This window comes from Camelus bactrianus, chromosome 4 (genome assembly GCF_048773025.1).
Source record: "Camelus bactrianus isolate YW-2024 breed Bactrian camel chromosome 4, ASM4877302v1, whole genome shotgun sequence".
NCBI classification, from domain to species: Eukaryota; Metazoa; Chordata; class Mammalia; order Artiodactyla; family Camelidae; genus Camelus; species Camelus bactrianus.
In genome coordinates this window covers 77225735-77246694 of record NC_133542.1, presented here as the reverse complement: position 1 = coordinate 77246694, position 20960 = coordinate 77225735, and the positions used below count along the sequence as shown (strand labels likewise).

At 60.3% G+C, this 20960-nt stretch overlaps 2 protein-coding genes across 18 annotated transcripts in view; one reads left to right on the top strand and one right to left on the bottom strand.

The window, feature by feature from the left end:
• The window catches only part of LOC105068585 (transmembrane protein 141), an 11885-nt gene extending 206 nt beyond the window's left edge, over positions 1-11679 (bottom strand). The window contains exons 1-16 of one of the 10 annotated variants that reach the window (XM_074362682.1): positions 11554-11627; positions 11259-11325; positions 10591-10698; positions 9141-10181; positions 6786-6907; positions 6280-6357; positions 5912-6079; positions 5627-5731; positions 3825-3947; positions 2999-3124; positions 2833-2887; positions 2200-2300; positions 1445-1605; positions 1052-1220; positions 859-969; positions 691-787 (exon numbers count right to left, since the gene is read on the bottom strand). In XM_074362682.1, the coding sequence (XP_074218783.1) occupies positions 691-787; positions 859-969; positions 1052-1220; positions 1445-1605; positions 2200-2300; positions 2833-2887; positions 2999-3124; positions 3825-3947; positions 5627-5731; positions 5912-6079; positions 6280-6357; positions 6786-6907; positions 9141-9579 (1855 nt within the window). In that variant the 5' untranslated portion in view covers positions 9580-10181; positions 10591-10698; positions 11259-11325; positions 11554-11627. Of the gene's footprint in view, positions 1-690; positions 788-858; positions 970-1051; positions 1221-1444; positions 1606-2199; positions 2301-2832; positions 2888-2998; positions 3125-3824; positions 3948-5626; positions 5732-5911; positions 6482-6785; positions 7000-7443; positions 7800-9140; positions 10182-10590; positions 10699-10975; positions 11060-11258; positions 11326-11553 lie in introns of those variants that run through there. The other 9 variants (XM_074362684.1, XM_074362679.1, XM_074362681.1 and 6 more) reach the window with 9 other exon arrangements.
• Positions 1-20960, top strand: part of LCN15 (lipocalin 15) — a 22523-nt gene extending 1563 nt beyond the window's left edge. Inside the window, exons 2-9 of one of the 8 annotated variants that reach the window (XM_074362698.1) lie at positions 14803-14871; positions 15711-15773; positions 17486-17625; positions 17706-17776; positions 17958-18068; positions 18782-18883; positions 19276-19342; positions 20807-20960. In XM_074362698.1, the coding sequence (XP_074218799.1) occupies positions 14803-14871; positions 15711-15773; positions 17486-17625; positions 17706-17776; positions 17958-18068; positions 18782-18883; positions 19276-19310 (591 nt within the window). In that variant the 3' untranslated portion in view covers positions 19311-19342; positions 20807-20960. Of the gene's footprint in view, positions 1-14802; positions 14872-15710; positions 15774-16078; positions 17119-17434; positions 17626-17705; positions 17777-17957; positions 18208-18745; positions 18884-19275; positions 19343-20806 lie in introns of those variants that run through there. The other 7 variants (XM_074362697.1, XM_074362695.1, XM_074362696.1 and 4 more) reach the window with 7 other exon arrangements.

Here is a 20960-nt window from a genome sequence, read left to right as displayed (position 1 = left end):
AAGGGAGGGCGGGGGAGGGTAGCCACGCCCGTAGCCCCTCTGCTCCGTCTGGGTTCCCAGAGCCTGGGCTGCACCGGCGTCCCTTCATCACGCGGCCATTGTACTAACGATGTGTATTTCGTACTTTCCGTGTCCCTGACTCTCTGGCCTTTGGGGTCTCGTACACCCGGGAGAGTCACAGCCCAGGACTCACCCAACCCATCCAGTGTCCACCTCCGACCACCTCTAACCCACACACCAAGCCCAAGTCACCCGGGGAAAGGTACCACACAACGGGGGACAGCCCTGATGCCCCCAAACCTGCCAGAATTATTTGAACGGCTGGCACTTAAGCTGTGTACCCTGCCCTGCCTCGCCCTTCCCACAGAGGCCCCAGTAAGGGCCCTGACCTATGCCTCCCCCTGCCTGTGGACTGGCACTGGTGCCCCACTGTGTCAGGAAAGGTGGTAAATTATTTCAACAGCAATAGTCTCACTAAGTCACTTCCATAAATTAAAATCCTGTGGGTACAACTGACACACCCTCTCCATCCCTTTAGCCCCCACTGTCCCTCCTGGCTGCCCTGGTCAGACGGAGTGAGTGCCATCCCTCGCTCCCCCCGCCCCACCGCACAGCTCAGACCTGCCACCTCACCCCCCAACCCCTTCTGGCTGCTGGGCAGCCTGGTCCCCAGCTCTCCCTGGCCGGTACCTATGACATCCTCCTCCAGGTCCTCAAAGCTGATCCTGGTGTTCTGCTTCTCTTTCAGAGTTGAGGACTCCAGGGCGTCCCTCACCTTCGTGTTGACCTGCAGGGCACGGGGGACAGTCAGCTCCAAGGGCACGTGGGATGTGTGGGCAGCCCCCAGCCCAGGGCTACCTCCTCAGTCCGGGATAGCATCTGCACTCTGTCAGCCAGGTCCAGGAGCTTCCCCTCACAATACGCCAGCTTGCTGTACACATCCAGGGTGTTGGAGACCTCTGCTTCCTTCTGTAGCCGAGAGAGCAACCGTCTCCCTCTGACCCTTCCCAGGGACCCTGTGTGCCGCGGCTCCTCCCCATTTGGCTGCTACCGGGGCCGTGGGCACGGGGATGCCGATCAGGCGGATGTAGAGGTTGTCGATGCCGGTCTGGATGATCAGCAGCAGCTTCTGGCTCCTGGTCATGTTGGCGCGGGCCTGCTGCAGCCTGTTTTCCTCCTCCTTCAGCATGTCCTTCACTTTCTTCTCAACAGACTTGAAGCTGTTGAGGACGAGGGAAGGAGGTGCTGGGCCGAGGGCAGGACAGCGGGGTCCTGAGCTGGGTGCTGTGCTAAATCTGGGCTCAAGAGCTGAGATGCGGGCACATAGGGCCCCTTGCTGCACCTCCACAGCCCATCTGCAGAGCACTCTCAGGCCCCATGCAGTGGGGATGCTCAGCTCCCAGCCTGGTGCCAGCCCAGTGGGAAGCAGGGGCCTGCTGGGTACCTGACGGAGCTGGGCATCTGGTGGAACTTCAGCATTGCCTCCTCCACCTCCAGCTTCTTCATCAAGGCCTCCAGCTGTGCCCGTCTCTCCTCACAGTCCTCCATCTGCAGTTCCAGGTTCTCCTCCATGTTCTGCTGAGCCAGGAACCGGCCGGCAATGTCCTGGTGGGGCCAGTGGGGAGAGGAGCAGATGTGAGCCAGGAGGGAGCTGGTTCTTCTGGGTCCCTCCTAGTGGTCGGTAATTTTGACTGTGGCCGGGCGCTGAGGGCCTGTGAGGACAGCCATCGGGTGAAGCCCTCCGTGTGTGTGGCATTGCATGTAACCCTCATGACAGGCAGAGGGGGCAGTTACCCCAAGGAAGAGACAGAGACCACCGCTGAGACACTGTGTGGCTTTAAGTCACTTGTCTAAGGTGGACAAGCTTATGTCAGGACCATGGACAGAAGCTCAAGGCTTACTAATAATAAACCCAGGTCGGATTAAAATAAAAGGGGGGCAGGTGGAGAGACAGCTGATCATTATGATGCTGTTGGTTTGGGTAGGTGGAGGCCATGTTCTCAGTGTTTGATCCTCAAGTTCCGACAGGCTCTGTGCAGCTCCTGGGACGTGGCTTGGGTTTGCCAGCCGTGTCCCGGGAGTGCCCTCTACTCTGAGCTGTGGGGGCCGCTACTTTGTGTGTCAGTTTCATGCAAAAGGGGCCTGCAGACCCTGGCCCAGCTCTTCCGCCCATACCCTGGGAGTGCCAGAGAGCAGTACCCAGAGGTGGGAGCACCGCACAGCAGTCTTGACTTTCTCCACCAAAGCGGACACATCCGTCTGGTATTCGATATCAGCCTTGGAAGTCTCTCTTCTCTTCACTGGGCAGAGCCGAGGGGAAGAACGGCCAGCACAAAGGAGTGGTGTGGGGCTTTGTGCGAGGCCGTTGCATGCCCCCATGTGTTGTCAGGGGAGGCCACCCAAGAGCTGGGTACCCATCCCATCAGAGTTGCCTGAACCTTAACTGGCTCCCTCCTCACCCAGCCCTTGAAGGATGCCCCAGGGTAGCTCCGTCCAGAGACGGCCAGGAGCAGCCTGGCTCAGGGGGGCTTAGTGGCACTTCTCAGAGGTGGCTCAGGGGACCAGGGGACACAACTCATCTTTTCTGAGGAGCCACTGTATAGCAGGCCCTGGGGTGCCAGGGACACTGTGAAGTGCGTTTTGCAGCTGAGAAGCTGGGGACTCAGCCACGCGCGGCTGAGAGCCCAAAGCTGGTAGCAGTCCTTGAAGTGTGCGCTGTGGCTGCTGGCACTCTCCTGTGTCCCTCACCCTGGCCACTGCAGGCTACACCTAGCCTCGTGGTGATCTGACCTCTCGGGACCCTGGCTGGGGCGGCAGGAGCGGAGGGCTTACCTTTCGGAGTTTCCGGACCCATCAGATTGGAGGGGAAGTCCAAGTCCCGCTGGCCCTGATGGAAGGGGGAGGAGGTGGTGAGCAGCGCCCCCTGCTGGGGGCGCACCCCGTTTCCCTCGGGGCTGGGCTGGGGTCGTGGAGGGCTGCGCCTCCCAGCCCGACTCACCCAGCGGTACTTCTCGCTGGTCTCCTTGGTGTGAATCTTGTCGATCAGCTTCTTCTGCTGGTTCAGGCGGTTCTCCCGCGCCCGGCGCTCTTCAATGAAGGTGGCCTCCCCTTGCCTCATGTTCATCTGGGGACACAGGAAAGGAGGGGGCTGTCCCACGAAGGCCCCCCGGGGTGCTAATCCAGTGTCACTTTCATCCTCATCTTCCTGGGTTTGGGAAGAGCACTGCTGGCCATGCCCTTCTTCCGAAACCGCACCGCCTGCCGCCTTCACCATCCCCCTTGCTTTCCGCCGTGGTGCCTTCCCTTCTGTTACACTCCTCCACCTGGGGTCACTCGGGTGGCAGCCACAGGTCAGGGACCATCTGGGACATGCCCCACAGAGGTGTCTTGCAGCCAGAGTGCACCCATTTGGGAGCACGAATCTGATTCCACCTCCCCTCCATCTCCTCCCAGGGCTCCAGGTTAGGGAGCTACATCTCAGCCCCACCACCTGTGGGCCCACACGGGCTCACAGGCTCCAGCCCCTCACACCTCCATCTGGCTCTGTTACCTTCCAAGACTGTGCTGTCCAACCTCCAACCTCCAGAGCCTGCTTGGACCAGGCTAATTCTCTGCCTCCTACGTCTACCTCACGGCTTCTGTGCCTGGCAGGACCCCCTCTGTCCAGGTTTATGGTGTGAGCAGAGCAGACTGGCCTGGCAGTGGCTGGATTCCTCCAGTAAGTTCAGGTGGTGTGGGGATGGGGGTGTCCCAATGGACACTGGGCCAGACAGGTTTGAGAGATAGCCCTTGCAGGGCCCCCCAGTCCTGGGACCTGAGCTCACCTTGACCTCATCTGTAATCATCATGGCATCTTGGGACATGACTGTCATATCTGACAGTTCTGAGCAGTAGTCACCCACGAGATTCTGCAGCTTGTCCAGCTCTGTGGGGTATCCTGCCAGCTTCTGTGTCAGAGGGGCAAGGGCTGGTGGGCTTCCCTCGCCCCTCCCCAGTTCTCACCCCTGCAGAGTAGACCACACCTGCTCCCTACCCCTCACCCTAGACTAAACTGTGCAAGCCCAGGGGACAAGTATGGCCTCTGGCCCCAGCCGGGCACAGAACAGATGAAAGGAAGTGTTTTGGGAGGGAAGACAGCATCTTCCTGGTGGACTCTCACTGCCCAGGGTCAGAGCCCAGAGACACTTCTGAAGAAGTGGTGATAGGATGTCCCACTGTGTCAGAGGTGACACTGAAACCCAAGGAGGCTGGCTGCTATCTGAAGTGAAGCAGAGGGGTCAGAGACTCAGGGCTCAAGACCAAGGCTGACCTGACCAGCTAGCTGTGGGACCTTGGGAAAGCCACTTAACCTCTCTGAGTTTCCCCAAGTGTAAGACGGTAATAATGACTCTTTCAGAAGGTTGCTCTCAACGTGGATTTAGAAGGTATAATCATGCATTTAGCATATGGTCAGGTTCACAAATATCCACGGTATCTTGGCTGTTGGCACTTTGTTGTTAATATCTACAACTAGAATCTTCACTGTTTTTTTAAATGCAGATGACCACAGGAGTTTTTTTTTTAAGCATATGTTTTGAAAAGATAAAAAGGTACCACGGGGGGAACATAATGCATCCACGTGAGAGATGGGCTGGAGCCCAGAGTGCAGTTGGAGTGGGAAAGTTCTGAGGAGGAGTGGGCCCAGGAAGGAGAGGTGGGCAGGGCTGCTGGGTGAGCCTTCAGGACCAGGGCTTCAAGGCAAGAGGGGCAGCCTGGAGGAGGAGGCTGTGTGCTGCTGGGCTCATGGGGCTGCAGGCAGGATTTGGGGGACGTGACCCCAGCCGGGAAGAGCTGTGTGCCCATTCGCCTCTCCAGGGCTCCCCCTCCCCGAGCCTCGGGAAGGAGTCTGGGGGGCTTCCCTCACTCTCCTTGCACACCCCCCCCCCGCCAAATTGCCCCTCTCAGCACCCTGGCACCCGCCCTCCAGCCCTCCTGTCCGCCTGTCCTCTCTATCCACTGGCACCTGGCCTGTGGCAGGTGCCTATGCTCTGCTGTGTGGGGGCCCGGGGGGGGGGGCCTCCGGTGAAGGGGTCTCCCCCCACACCAGGGCTCACAGCCCCTGGGGGCCTCCCCTGGCCCCTTCTGCAGGGAGCAGGCTGGCTGGCTTGGAAGAAGTGGGCAGCAATCCATGGTTACTGGCCTGCTCAGAGGCGGCTTGCTCTGGAAGATGTTAGGGACTTTTTGAGGGTGCAGGACCCAGCTCCTGCCCCTAGAAGCCAGCCAGTGAAAAAGGATGGGGCAGAGTAAGAACAACACTAAACCTTCAAATACATGCAAGAAAACCCAGACAATTCTGATGTAGCACATGATATGCCTTGTTGGAGCAGCAAATAACAAGTTCTTGAGAGAATGCTTTCCACCTACAAGATGCCGCTGCTGAGCTGGCGCCCAGAGTAGGGATCTGTCTCTCTAGGGGTCACCTGGCCTGGAGGAGAGACGCACGGGGTCGGCATGCCCCGCAGGGCCCCGCCGCCGGTGAGAGCCCAGCTTTGCGCTCAGGCGGGGGCCTGAAAGTCCCAGCCCTCCCGGCCAGCCGATCTCCCTGGGGCCGGCGTGCAGCTCTTGGCGGCGGGATGCGGGGGCTCACTCTTTTCAGGTGATCCAGCAGGTCCACGTACAGCAGCTGGACGTTCTGGCTCGTGGTGATCTTGACCATTGTCTTTTCTATGTTGTTCTCCAGCTGGCGGATGACCTGGGGGTGGCGGGAGGGCACACTGAGAGTGCTTGGAGACAGGCCACCTGGAGGCGAGGCCGGCGGGGACGGGGCTGGGTTTTCTTGGGGGGGCCCTGCCCCTCCCGCGGAACCCCGCCCACCAGGGCCCCACCCCCGAGCCCTGCCTCTCCAGGGCCCCGCCCCGCTCCCCGCCGGCACCTGCAGCATGCGCAGCTCCTCCTTAGTGGCGTCGGGCTGGCTCTGCAGGCTGGCCAGCTCCAGCTGCATGCTCTCCAGCTTCTCTCCGCGCCTCCGCACCAGGTGGATCAGCACGTTGTGCACATTCACGCGGTCGAAGACGTACTTGCGCAGTTTCTCCCGTGCCACCTGGGTCGCGGAGGGCACGGTCCACGCGTGGGTGCGCGGGGGCCATGGACCCCTTCTGGAGCCAGGTGGACGGGGAGGGAACTGTGGCGACCCCACAGGGACCCTGGCGCTGGGAACTCGCTCTGCTCCCCACCGGCTCCACAACGCAGTTGGGGGTGCACTGGCCAAGCGGAGCTGAGGGGTCCCTCCTGCTCCCTTACCTCCATGGTGCAGCGGCTGTGCCCCAGCCTCATGGGCACGTCCTTCCCGCAGGCCTGGGAGATGGTCCGCTGGTCGTACTGCGGAGCGCAGCTGCTGAGCTGGGGGCCCGGCCCCTCTGCCTCCCCCAGGCTGCCAGCCCCTCCAGGCATTCTCCTCGGGCTTCTTCTGCCCTGTGCTAGCCCAGCAGCAAGACCCCAGCTCCTGGGGCCACAAGAGGCAAAGCGCTACAGGACTGCATCTGGGCCACCCCTGCTTGGATGTGATGGGGGTCCGGAGAAGAGGGTCCCGGTGTCCCCTGCATGGCTGCTGCAGGGGTACCCCAGGAAAGGGGCCCCAGTCAGGCACCTGGCCCTGCCCTCTGACGTGGGGGTGGGGAGACTGTCTCTCCCACCCCGCGGCTTCAGAAAGTGGAGAAAGGAGAGGAGGTGCCCGCTGTCTACGTGTGTGCGCGCGCCCGGGCGCGCCCGGCCCCAAGAGGCAGCAGGCAGGGGGCGCCGTTGTTCACCTTCTTGGCCAAAGCCCAGTCTTGGGCCCCGCGGCGGATGTTGCCGCGCAGGAGAGCCAGCATCGCCTTGTTCTTGACCGTCTTCTCCTTCACCGCCTGGATCTGCAGTGCCCGACATTGCTCTGTGGGTGGGTGGAGGGCCAGGACACCCAGGATGTGGGCCGGGGTCCTGGCCGCAGTTCCCCGGTGGGAGGAGGCTGGGCATCCAGGAGGCCTGAGGTGGGGGCATGAACTTGCTGCCTCCAGGGCCATGCTCCTTCCTCCTACCCTGTATCCCCACGAGGCTTCACTGCCCAGCAGTGCACATCTGGACGGCTCTCAGTGGACGGCAGTGCTGGGCAGTGGGAGGGCGGGGCAGAGGCCAGGGACAGGCAGTCCAGCAACCCCTTCCAGACCCTCCTGCCGCGGAAGCAGGTGGCTCCCCTCCTGTCCCCCTGGCTTTGGGCCCACTAAGCTCACAAATCTGGAAGCCCCCAGCTTCTCCTCTCTCCCTGCCCAATGCGTGCCCGGGCTCTTTGATTCCTTCCCCAGCTATGTTTGGGTTTGAGCAGTAGAGTGGCCACTAGCCCAGATGCCCTGGACTGTCCCTGTGTTAAGACTGAAAGTCCTGCACTCAGGAGCCCCTGAGCCCCCTGGGCCATCCTAGCGACAGCCTCACCCTGGAGCCGAGTGATGGTCTTCAGCTCCTGGATCTGCTCCTCCGTATCTGCCTCACTGGGAACCTTCATGGTGGCCCTCAGGGTCCTCCAGGGGCCCTCTGCGCCTCCCGCCCTCTATGCTGGGCCTGCTCAGCAGAACCGCAGTTCAGATTGTCCCCGGAATCTCGGCCCATTGTGATGGGGGCCAAGGTTCCGCTTGCCCAGGGAACCCAAGAATTCCCAGCCCATGCTGACAACCCCACCCTCTGGCCCCAGCCAGCCTTGGGGTCATCCCCTGGAAGCTTGAGCCTTGTGGCTGCTCTCTGCTCAGGAGCACTGCCTTGGTCAAGGGAGGTGATTTGTGGTGGTTTGACACTGCACCCCACACCAGCCCCCCTGCACCCTCCCCTCCTCCATACTCCCAGGCTGTCCTCCACTGAGCTGCCTAAGACCTCTGACCTCTCACTGCCTGTGGGGTCTCCATCGCCCTGCCACAGCCTAACTTCAAACTCCACACCCTGGTGACCTAGGGGTCACGAGACCCCCCCAGCCTCAGCCCTCACTCCCCCATCTCCTCCTGACCATACCTGCTCCATCTCCACTTCCCTGGGGAATTCCTGGGCCTAGCTTTAGATGTCACTTACTCCGGGAGGGGTCAGTCCCCTCCCTCTGCAACTCCAGCTCAGGCTTCCCTTACAGCCCTGTGGCCCAAGCCTTGGCCAGCTTGCATTCTGGGGGTGCACCCTGGATGGGTTACTTTTTCCAACTCGCATAACAAAGCACCACAGACTGGCAGCTTCAACAGCAGAGCTGTGCGCTCGCTCGACCCTGGAGGCTGGGAGTCTGAGGTCAAGGGTCAGCAGGCTGGTTTGTCCAGGGGCCTCTCCCTGGGCTTGTAGACGGCCGCTGCTCCCTGCGTCCTCATGGGTCTTTCCTCGGTACGTCTGTCCTGATCTCCTCCTCTCGTAAGCACACCGGTCAGACTGGTCAGGGCCACCGTCATTCTAACTCAGTCACCGCTTTAAAGGCCCAGTCCCCAAATACAGTCATATTCTGAGAACCGGGGGGGGGGTTAGGGCTGCAGACTGAATATGGGAGGGGGGAACCCAGTTCATCCGTAATCATGGTCTTCACCCGTGTGCATTCCTGGCCCTTTACCTTTCTGGCCACTGTCCGTCTTTAAAAAGAACCAGTCCCGTCTGAAATTCCAAGCTCACCCTCTGCCCTCCCTTGGAGCCCGGGTCTTAGCAGGGGTCAGAGGGCCTGCCGTGGGCGTGGTCTGCTCCCTTGCTGCCCCCAGCTCCGTTCTCCCGGGGCGTGAGGCCGAGCTGTCTAATACTGGTTCTCCTTTCCTCAGATATAGAACCCCTGAATTCTAGTGGGGCGCATGGCTGCCCAGAGCAAGGCTGCTCTTCTAGGTGGGCTGAGTTCTAGCCAGTGGTGTGGAAGTGGAAGCGGTGAGTTAACTGCTCTCCTCCACTCCCTTCCTCCTTCCCGTGGACAGGGATGGAGACGCAATGTTTGGAGCCGGCAAAGCTGCCCTGGGACCACGAGGTGGGTTTGGAATGGAGGCCGCTACAGCATGGGACAGACTAAAAGGAGCCCAGGTCCCTGACCCCTATTAGCCCTAGACCACCCACTTGGACTTTTACATGAAAGAAAACTAAGGCTCTAGCTTGCTTATGCCACGGTTACCTTGGGCACCCTGTCATTTTACCTCCCCATGAACAGATTCCCTGGCGCACAGCAGATGCCCAGTAAACGTTCACTTGATGACCGGCTAGGCTGAGAAGAGCAGGGGCTGAGCCGGGGCTGGAGCGGTGTGGCCCTGGGTTGTGTGCCTTCAGTGCTACTGGAAGCCCACTGTAAAGGACGAAGTTTCGCCCAGGTTTTATATCATCTCCGCCTTTTCCTCTGGTGGGGGTGGGTGAGCTGGGCGGCCTTGCCCACTCAGGAGCCTTTCTCCATGAGGACAGAGCTCCAGTAAGCTGGCTCTGGCCCCCTACAGCCCTCACTTTCTCCTTCCCTGGAGAGAAGAGATTTAGTCCGAGAGATGTGTTTAGAATGATAGGCAGGTGGGCACAGCCACTTCCTGTCCCTTGTCCCCCAAGAGCCAGGCGCTGACTGGCTGCGCACCGTCTGCTCTGCTCCTCCATGCCAAGTTGTGCCGCAGACCCCCCTATGGAGAGGCCTCGGTGGTCCTATAGGGGTGTCTAATTCTGGGGTTCCCAGTGAGGAACTGCCCTGGCACCTCCTCCAGTCAGCAATATGGTACTGAGCTGACATTTATCTCTTATCTTAAAGCTCTGACTCATTTCCCAAATGCTTCAGAACTCAGGTAGGGAAAAGCGCAAGGCATTTATTAGCCCCACAGACCCCAGCAGCAGCTGTCACATTGGACTGAGGGGCACACAGGGGCCAGAAAGGGAGTGTGGGCAGCAGTGGGTGCAGAAGTCCCCTCCAACACACGCCCCAGAGCTGCTGCCGCCAAGTCTGCATGAGCCAGGCCTGATCCTCTACCGCTCTGTGCCCGCCATGTTTCTCGCTGGACAGTGCCTCCTGGTCTGACCTCCTGGGCTGCTCAGGCTGGGCAGAAGCAGCCGGCCCAGCTTTGACAGACCTGGCCATGCACGTGTGCAGGGGACACTTGGTGGGGGGAGGGCCCTCCTGGGGTGCAGACGCCCTGAGGGCTGTGTTCTAGAACTCTCCAGCCCCAGGCCTTCTGTGCCCCGGATGGAGCACTCCTATCTGTGCTGACCTGTAAGAGGCAAAGGGAGACAGCTAGAACCACACCCCAAATCTGCTCCCGGTTCCTATGCCCATTTTACTGGGGAAAAAACTGAGGCCTGGAACAAGAAGGATGCAGGCAGTGGAGGTCCGGCCTGAGATCAATCAGCTTGGTGTCTGATGCAGGGCCTCTTAATCTGGCCACTCTTCTTGGGGTACCCTCATTCCTCACCCTGCACTCCTCATTCCAGGGCCACCCAACCCCACCTGAGTCTTCCTCCTGCACGCAGGGCTCTGGAAAGTCTGTCTGCTACGGGCCCTCTCCCTCCCACCCCACCTCCATCCCCATGTCATGACAGGCCTCGGGCCCAGGCTTGCCTGCCTAAAACTCTGGGCACTGCAGCTTCAGTTCCACTTCCCACTATCCCCAGGACTCTCACCTGTACCCATGTCTTTGGGGAGCTGCCCGGTCTCCAGGAAGAGCCAGAGGTTGCTGCATTTTTGTGTCTCCACTCTGGTTACCCAGTAGCTGGCCACTGAGCCTGCGACTGGTGGGGGGAGGGCAGGGGCCAGTGGGCGGGGGGCGCCTGGGCCTCCGTACTTCTCAGGGAAAGGGACCCTGGGCATAGGCTTCTGGGCGGAGGTGGTGGTGGTGGGGGGGTCCAGCAGGGCTCCTACTGACAACTGGAGCCCCATCCCAAGAGGCAGAGGCTCCCAGAACCACAGCCCCCACCCCTGACCCTAGTGGGAACCCACTTCTGCTGAAGAGCCAGCAGCAACTGGAGTGCATTTCAGGGCTCCCAGCACCAGCCCTGGAGTACCCACCCACGGCTACCAGCACGTTCCACTGAAAGGGGTATGCACACTTCCTCTGAACGAGCAGCTGCAGGCCGAAGGTCGCGCCGGTGCCTGCCAAGAGCCATGGTCCCCATCAGCCAGCCCCTCATCGGGGCTGGCCAGAGGACCCCTGGGCGCAGCCTGAGTGCCCGCAGCACCTGCCAGGCTCCCGGCACCTGCAGGCTGGCGACCTGGCGCCACCTGCTGGGAAGTCAGGGTGAGACAGGAGGGTGAGGTCTCTTCACCGCCCAGGACACCTGACCCAGCCTACCTGTGACAAAGGTGAAAATGCCCTTCATGAAGGCGTTCGACTGGCACGCGGCATACTCCCCCAGGCCCTGGGATGGGGGAAGGGTTGAAGGCTCAGTTACCCGCCCCTCCTGTCCCTCCTCTGGGCACACTTGGCCGTGGGGGAGGGGACCACACTCATCGTGAGGCCATCTCCATCACAAGAGGATCCCCACTCTATGCCCCCTGCCCTAATGACAGCACTCCCACCGAGGCCCCCGCCCCGCTCAAGTCAGCTTCTGTATTCCGGGGCCCGCGTCCCAGGCCGGCCTTCTCACCGGGTGCTTGTTGGCCACGGCGTCGTCCACCCGGGACAGGCCTAGGTTCACCATTGCTGGCGGGGCGCCGGGAGCCTGCTGGCGGGCCTGCGCAGGACCGGGGGCGGGGCGGGGCCGGATGGAGAGGGGCGGGGCCTGGCGGGCGGGCCTGCGCAGGACGGGAGGCGGGGCCGGACGGAGAGGGGCGGGGCCGGGTGGAGAGGGGCGGGGCTGGCCGCGCCCTCCCCGCCCCGACTCTGTGACGATAGGCGAGGAGGCGGCGGCGAGAAAGCGGGCGCCAGGCGCGGGCGGGCGAGGCTGCGGGCGCGCGCTCCTCCCCGCGGGCCCGGCTTGGGTTACCCGCCTCATTTCCGAGCTCTGAGAGGCATAATGAGTATGTTAGTATTTGTCGGGGAGGGGCTTTGCTTAAGGAATTACGTCTGTGGGAAACGACCACGGGATAGTGGTGCAGCCACAGGTGATTTAGCAAGTTCATTCCAAAATAGTGTAAGTGCATACTTGGTGCCAGTTCTGCGCTAGGAGCTGGCGGTCCCACGGAGGAGTCAGAGGCCTAGCCCTCGTAAAGCAGAGAGGAAGACAGACCTGGGAGGAGATCGGGAAACGGAACGGGGAGGGGGATACAGAGGGGCCCGGCACCGTGTGCGTGTGCACGCGCGCCCCCGCGCCCCTCGGGAGGCCCTCAGGGAGAACCCTCAAACGTGAGCTGCTGTGTGGGACTCAGTGGCCTATTTGCATGAACTTCAGGAGGCCGTGGTGGCTGGATCTGAGGGCAGCAGGCAAGGGGCGGGCTACAAGATCAGGTCACGAGCCACAGCCTGCTGTGTCCTGTACCCTGGTGGGACCTCCAGTTGCTCTGATTGCGGTGGGAAGGCACTGGTGGATCCACGCAGGAGTCTCAGCTCCACGGACCTCTGGCTGTCCTGCCTGGTAGGGGTCCGGCCTTCCAGGAATGCATCTGCTGAGGTTTAGAAAGTGTTTCGGGGGCAGGCTACAGCTCAGTGGTAGAGTGTGTGCTTGATGTGCACAAGGTCCTGGGTTCAATCGCCCGTGCCTCTGTTACGGAAAAATTGTGTTTCAGCCATGGATCAGGCAGAGATATTGCTGGGGTTCAGGGTGCTGTCATGGTGCAGGGGTGCTGTTGGCGTGTGTGTGGAGGCTGCACTTACAGGCCTTGGCATTGGGTTAGAGGTGCCGGTGAGAAAGGAAGGGGCCCCAGGCTGGCCGCCAGGTGTTAGAGCAGGCAGAGAGCTGGATGTGATAGAGAAAGGGGGATGTAGGCCAAATGGCAGGAATGGGCAGAAAGGAGGGGCACAGGCCAAGTGCAGGGAACCACACATCATGCAAGCACCGGGGTCCCTGGGCAGAGAAAGAAAAGCAGGAACCTCTGGGCTGATAAGTGGTCACACCTTTTCGGGTGATAAGTGGCCTGGAGACCGAAAAAGAAAGGTGAGAAAAGGCAGCAGCTTCCAGTATCCAAATGTAACCTTTTGCTCATTATGCCCTCATTTCAAAAATGTTAGCCTTGCAGATTAGAAGTCCCCATCAAGCACTGACACCAGGACGCTTCTGATCCAGACTAAATAAGGACAAAGATCACTTCTCTCTTTGGGAAGGTGGAGTTGGGATGATAATCAGGGAATATGACCCCAAGCCCTTCCCTCCCCAATGAATATTCCACCCATTCATTTTTACACCCTGGGTAACCAACTTGCCAGAGAAACACAAGGCAGCTGCTCACCTGAGCCTGCCCCCTCTCCCCTTGAGAGTGTACCGTCCATCCTTTAATAAATTCTCACTTTACTTTTTTAACCACTACTTCTTGTCTCTGAATTCTTTCTGGGATGGAACAAGAACCTGGAACACCGGTTGCATCCACCAGCAACACAGGTGCTCGCCCTGAGCACAGGTGGGCACAGCAGTGGGCGCGGAGGGCAGCTGGTGCTGGCGGGTGGCACCAGGAGGTGCTTTGGACTCTGTTGGATCTGAGATGTCTGGAGACAGGAGAGTGGGATGTGTGAATCTGGAGCCCAATGGGGAGGTCAGGATGGCAGTTAAAATTGCTTTCCTGAAAGAAAAATTGCTTATTGCTTGTTAATGAAAATAACATATGTTCCACACAGAAATTAAAGTGGTGCAGGTGCTCCTAAAGTAAAACGCACGCCCCCCCGTCAATGGGGGCGCTGGCTGGGACGTTCATTCCCGGAGCAAGGGGCTGACGGGGAGGTGTGGGGTGATGGGGGAGGCACAGCGCGATGGGTGGAGACGTGGGGTGATGGAACAGCCGTTCCCAGCACCTGCTCCTTCCCAGAGCGCTGGAGAAGAGATCCCGGGCCCCTCTGGGTGGGCCGGAGGCGCGGGGCAACCTCACCAGGGGCAGTGCGATCAGAAGTCACTGTTGGTGCTGCGGCGTGGTGCGACTGGTTCCCTTGAACCCGAAGTGAAAGAGGGGCGCTACTTGTTGGAGTGGGTGTCTTTCAAAGTATCACCACCAAGTGGCTTAAGGAGCTGTTTACTGCTGACGTCACTGGGAGAAACCGGCTGAGACACCTACTGGGGCCCCGTGCTGTCTGAGTGCGGGAGCATTGGGACTGACTGGCTGTAACTTCCCACCTTTGGCTGATGCTTAGATAATAATAGTATTTGGCTTCTCATGTAAACCATCTACAGACCGCTGTTTATCAGCTTAAGATTTCCCGGAACTGGAGCAGAGGACATCTGGCCAGACCGCTTTCCCTCCTGAGGTGTCTGGACCAGGCCTGAACGCCCTTTTGTCACTGTTGCTTCTCTCTTTCATGGGAAGACGTTCCCCAAACCCCTATGGAAGAGGGAAGCCTCTTCTTTGAAGCAAATGTGGTGATGTGCTGGGAAGGTCCCAGTTTAGTAGACCTGCTGGTTAAAGCGACTTCATTCCCAGATATTAACGAGCCCCTCCAATGCCAGGCCCCCTCTCTGGGCCAGGGGAACAGATGCCAATAGGCCAGCAACAGGCTGGTCCAGCTCCTGCTGTCACGGAGTGTGCAGTGCATGCGGGCAGAGCAGACAACAGACACGGGAGAGCGTTTGGATTACGCTAAAGCGGCCAGGAGACAGAAGACGGGGGTTTGGGGGACGTTGCTTGGGGGAGGCCGAGGCGAGACGGAGCCCAGGGAGCAGGCAGCTCCAGTGGGGGTGCTGGGAGGGACCGGAGGGCTGCTGGGCCGGAGGGTGCAGGCCGGAGGCCTGGCTGATGCACGTGGTGGTCTGGTGCAGGTTTGCGCTGGGTGCCACGATGACACAGGAGGATTTCAATCGGGGCGTGGAAGATTTATGCTGTACAAGGTTTGTGTGGGTCACTGCGTGGAGAGTGGATTTGGGGGATGAGGGGGGAGTGGGAGGCCAGGAGATGGTCAGACACCCCAGACTTCTGGTGGAGAGTCCCCTGACCAAGGCTGGGCAAATTCTGGTGTTGGGTGTGTTCTCTGCAAGGTAGGTGCTGCCCCGCACCTCTGAGGATCCTCAGGGGATCTGCAGGCCACGGTGACCCATCCCTTGGCCTTTGCTTGCTCTCTCCCAGTAATCCTGTGGTTGGAGGTCCAGTCTCTGTCCTGCACCGCACTCTGCCCCACTCTTCCCTGGGAGCCTTGGGTGTGTCGCCTGTGGACTTGGTGGTCCTTTTGGCCTCCCTGTCCCTCATCCCAAGAGGTGGCACATGGGGAAAGAGTTTATATAGTGTATGTAAACACATATATTGTAGCTATACATACACTTTTAAAAAATTGGGGCATAGTTTACATACAGTAGCATTCACCCTCTTTGATGTGCGGATCCGCACATCAAAGTTTAGATGAGCACAGACAGTCCTGTAACTGGCACAGTCCATCACCCCAGAAGTCTCCACGGGCCAATTTGTCCTCAGCCCCTCCCTCCACGTCCCAGGCAATGTGGGACAGCTCTCCGTCCCCGCGGGTTTGCCTGTTCTGGAACACCCAAGGAAAGGAACCAAGTCTGCAGGCCTTACAGACCGGCTTCTCTCACTCAGTGTAACGCATTTGGGGTGCCATCCGAGTTGTGACGTGCGAGTCGGTGTTTTCGCCTTTCAGAAGGTCTCATCACACGGGGAGCACTGAGTGGTTCATCCGTCCCCTCCTGAACGGCATTTGGTCATTTCCGTTTCTCAGGGATTGTCAGGAAGGTCCCCGGACCAGCCACAGGCGGGTCAGTGTATGTTTCATTTCTCCCGGGTAAGTTCCTGGGTGTGTGACAGTCCAGCCATGTGGTAAGTGTTTGCCTTCATAGGAACCTGTCGGACCATTTGGCGGGGTTCTCCCCACCCTGGCAGGGACAGTCTCGGGTTAGAAATGGAGTCCCCGTCCTGCTGGTGTGCAGTGACATCTCGGCGCAGTTTCAGTCTGCGTTTCCCCGCAATGCCTGCGAGCCTCTCTCTCTGCATGAGTTTATTTTCCACCTGCAAATCTTTTCAAATCTTTAGCCTGTTTTTTTTTTAGTGTTTTTTTTTTATTGTGTCATGAGAGTTCTCTATAGATTGAGGGCTTAAGTCCTTTATCAAATGTGCAGTTTGTAAATGTTCTCATCAAAAGGCTTTCGTGGCATTCTATCCAATGACTCGGGGACCTGGTTGAGAGCTGGCGCCTCCCAAGACCGAGTGGAGGCGGCAGGCGGGCGCCCTCAGCTCTGCCCCGCCCTCTGGGGTTGGAGTCTTCCTCTGACCCTGTGCCCACTTCCACACCAGAGCCCAGAGCTGGCCTTGGGGCTGGGGACCCCCACCTCTGCCTGGAGTGTGCCCCGAGGTCACACACTGCTCCACAGATAGTGTCCCTGTGGTGCCCTGTTGGAGTGGACAGGAGAGGTCACCTGGAGAGGTCTTGCCAGCCTGAGCCTCCACCAGCCCTTGGCGCCTCCCTGGCAACACTCTGGCCCACACGCTTATGCAACCAGTGATAAGGTGGCCACGAGACCATAATCTGCCCTGAGTGGCAGCCTGGCCCCACCCTCCATGTGGGCTTGTGGGAGGCCCAGCCGGGGGTCTGCAGTGTAGGATGCCCAGGTCTCTGACATCACCTCTGTCACAACTGAATTGGCCCAGGCTCTGCCCTGAGACAAGGTCCAGAGGCCTGGCCAATGGTGGGTCCACTCCTGTGTAGGGAGGTGAGGGGCGGGGCTCTGGGGGACTGCTTCCCAGCAGCACCCCGAGGGCCCCGGGGCCCCGCCTCAGCCAGGCTGCAGGTGGACGGAGGTGCGCACAGTGTGAGTCAGGTGAGAGCCCTCCAGGAAGTGACCCCTGGGGCCTGTGGAGACACTTGAGCGATTGTGCCAAACAATGGACAAAGAGGCGCTGGGGTTGGTGGAGCCAAGGTGCCTTCCGCGCCCCAGCCTGCTCGTGGCTGAGCCCAGCTGGAGGGCGGTGCTATAAAGCCAGGTCGGCGGGGTTCGCGTGGACTCGGGACCATGGGCCAGAGGATGGGCATGTGGATGAGGGCTGCTCTGCTGAGTTGTGTCCTGGCGCTGCTCCAGGTGTCTGCTGCTCAGGCCGAGGTCCTGCTGCAGCCAGATTTTGATGCCAAAAAGGTACTGGAGGCCCCGTGCTGTGCCGTGGGTGGGGTGTGGGCTAAGTCTCTGCTGGAGACAACAGTGACCACATGGCGATAGTAGCTGCTGCCTCCTCGGAGCACTTGCTCTGTGCCTGGGGCCAGGAAGCCCTTTAGATTCCCTCTCCACTTAATCCTGAAACAACCTGGTCTGTGATTACTGACCCACTTCCCAGTTGGCACAACTGAAGCTCACAATGGCCATGGGACCTGTCCCAGGCGAGTGGTAGAACAGGGGCTCAGACCCAAGAGATGGACACTCTGGAGACCCCCGGCCACCTGGCATTGTGCCCCAGGGTCCCGGGGCCAGGAGGGTCCAGCCTGCCTGTCACCGAGCTGTCCTGCAGTTCTCAGGCCTCTGGTATGTGGTCTCCATGGTCTCTGACTGCAAGGTCTTCTGGGGCAAGAAGGACCACCTGCTGATGTCCACCAGGGAGATCAACGCCACAGAGGAGGGCAACCTCAGCGTCCACATGGAGTTCCCCGGGTGAGCCCTCTGGGTGCGGCCGCAGCCAGGGTGGGTGGGGTGGGTGGGGCCGAGAGTGAGCATGGGCTGTGCGCCCCCAGGGCTGATGGCTGTAACCAGGTGGATGCTGAGTACCTGAGGACAGGCTCCCAAGGGCACTTCCGAGTCCCGGGTATGTTCCCTGCATCCCCTTCTCCTGGGGGCGACACAGGACTGTCCTTTTGCCCGGGACCCTCCCACAAAACCCCTCCATCTCCTGCCCCTCCCCTTCCTCATTCCCTCCCTGAAGCAGAGGCTGGTGTGGGTCAGGGTTGGCCCCTTGCCCTTCTCCATGACCAGCACCTCCTCTGCAGCTTTGGGCTACCTGGATGTGCGCATCGTGGAGATGGACTACAGCTCCTTCGCTGTGGTCTACATCTACAAGGAGCTGGAGGGGGCCTTCAGCACCATGGTGCAGCTCTACAGTGAGGATCCCCAGCTGCCCACCATCCCCATGGAGCCCCCATCACCCCCTACCAGGGCCTCACCTTCAGGACCTGCCCCCACCTCCTCCCCTGCCCCGCCTCATCACACACTCCCAAGTCTGGGCCCCGCAGAGACCAGGTCTGGGACAGGGTGGCGGGACCCCAAAGTGCTTTGGGTGGGTAGGGGTTGACGGGAGGTGCCTCTGAAGGCTGGGCACTCAGGCCAAAGCTCATACCCCTCTCTGGCTGGGAACCCACCCTCCCCTGCCCGACTTACTGTCTGACACCCTGAGCTGGGGCTGAGGTCCTGTTTTGCTTTAATTTCTGGGGGGCTTGGCCAGGTGAGCTGGAAAGTGGTCCCCAAGGGGAGAGGCTGGGGTGAAAGCTGGAGGCTGGCTTTAGGAGCTGCAGGTAATGATGCCTGAAGGGGGTGGGGCCCCGGGAAACATGGTCCCAGAGGCCATCTGGGCCACCCCAACCTCCCAGATGCCCTTGCATGAATTACAAAAGGGGCCCCACTGGGCAGCTTCCAGCCCCCACTGGTGCCTCAGCCCGGCGGACACTTTCATGCAGTCCTCAACCTGCCCAACTGCGGGTGGCAGACCTGTTGTCAGCCTTTAAGAAAGTGTAGTGAGGCCGGGAGACCCCCAGCCCCTTTTCTCTCTCACCTCTGTGAGCCACGGGGATTCACAGGGGCCCCTGCACCGCCCCAGGCCGGACCCAGGAAGCGAGTCCCCAGGCCATGAAGGCCTTCCAGGACTTCTACCTGACCGTGGGGCTCCCCGATGCCATGAGGGTCACGCTGCCCAAGTCAGGTACCCTGCCAAGCCCCGCCCACCCACCCACACCTCAGTCAAGGCCCGCCCATCCAGCCACACCCCTCTGCCACACCACGCCCACCACCCCGCCCTCTGCCCAAAGCCACGCCCACCTCCCCCGCCCTCTGCCAAGCCCCGCCTCAGCTCCCCCCCCTAGTTCTGGGAAGGGGAGGCACCAGATGGTTTTCTCTTCTGAGGGTGGGTTGGCGGTCCCCCCAGCTACTTTTCTTCACACCCCTCTCTTCCCCTCGTCACACAAAAGGGACAGGTTTTGGGCAGCCAGGGCGGGAGAATTTTTCAGCCCCACCCTCTGGGGGGCTGGGGATGGTAGGAAGCGGTGGGCAGTCCCAGCAAGCTCAGCCTCTCACGGACCACCTATCTTTCTACAGATGCGTGCTCCCCCGGGGGCAAGGATGCACCATGACATTGCTGGAGACCCACCTTGGCTCTTCCCAGGTGAGGGACAGGGTCATTCCTCCCTCTGGTTCTCCAGGGCGCCTCTTGGCCTGCTTCTCACCACGTCCCCTGCCCTCTCACCTCCCGAGGTCTGCAGGTGCAGATCCCCACCCCCTAGCATCCATGGTTCTGCTTGGACACTCACTTTTGTGCTTCAGGCCTCACCTCGCACATCACCTCTTCCAGGGAGCCTCTCCTGATTACCTAAGGCTGCATAACAAATGATCACAAACTGGGGTCTTAACACAGCAGAAGTTTACTCTCACAGTCTGGAGGCCAGAGGTCCAAAGTCAAGGGTGGGCAGCCTGGTTCCTTCTGGAGTCCGCAGGGGAGCATCCATGCCTCCTCCAGCTTCTGGTGCTGGTGATCCTAGGCCTGTGGGCGCCCCCTATCTCCACCTCCACTGCCACACAGCCGGGTTTCCCTCTTATAAGGACACCAGTCTTTGGGTGTGGGGCCCACCCTAAATCCAGGGGTACCTCATCTCGAGATCCTTAACTAATTACATCTTTGCAAAAACCCCTGTTTCCAAATAAGGTCATATTCAGAGTTCCAAGTGGACTTGAATTTTGGGGACACATCCAATCCTGTACATTCTGTGTCCCTGGGCACGAGGCCTGGCCTGGGGATCCCTGGGTGCTCATCCTCTCCCTCAGGGTCCCATGAGGTGGGAACCGCCTTCTTCTTGTTTGCTGCTGTCACAGGGCTGGGTCCCCGGGAGCCCTTGGGACACGGATGCAGGTGGGCTCTTGGGTGGGACACATTTACCCAAAGTAGACACCAGAAAACCATCACCCAAGTTCATCGTGAAGAACTTGGGAACCTACATAAATGGATAAATAACAGACACCATGTGATGGTCACGTGTGTCTGGTTGGGTGTTTGCTCCGTGGGGCTTCCCGCGTGGCCGGCAGGTGGCGTCCCTCAGCCTTCCCTGGCTGGCCTGGGTGTGCCCCGCGCTGTGCTGGGACCCGGGGGCTGACGCAGCTGCTCATGGGCGTCCGCGATGGTGCCCGGACCCCGGCAGTCTCCTGCCGATTGTGTGCTTGTTTTAGAGACCTCACGGGTGGGAGGGGAGGGGCTCGGGGATCGTGTCCCGTCGTCCCCAGGAAGGTTCTAACTGTGGAGAGTGGGAGCCCTGTCTTCCTGCTCTGGGCCCCACCCCTCAGGCTTAGCTTAAAAAAGAAAAAGCAACTTTGGGAGACAGGTGCCCCCCGTCAGGTGCTGAGTCTGTGGGTTTTGTCGTGGTTTAGTGGCTCTGCTGGGGCTTTCCCTCCACGCCAGCCCCTCACCACCAGCTGGGGGTGAACGAGGCCCTGGGAAGTGTGTTTGGGGTCCCAGGACCCCAGGGAAAGGGCAGCGCTGGTGCTGGGACTGGCCTTCTGGGCGATGAGTAAGTGGGGTGGGACACCCTGCTGCAGCAAGTGTGTCTGAGAAGTGAACACACCTTTCCTGTCTGTGCAGGTTGAGCTGGAGCAGCAGGCCTTGGCGCCCCAACTCCCGAGTTGTCCAGACTCACGACCCTCCTGGCCCTGTACCTCCCCGACCCCCATTCTCCATGGGACATCTCCTTAGGGCTCCCCCTTCTACCCAATAAACAGAATCTGCAGTTTCGAGA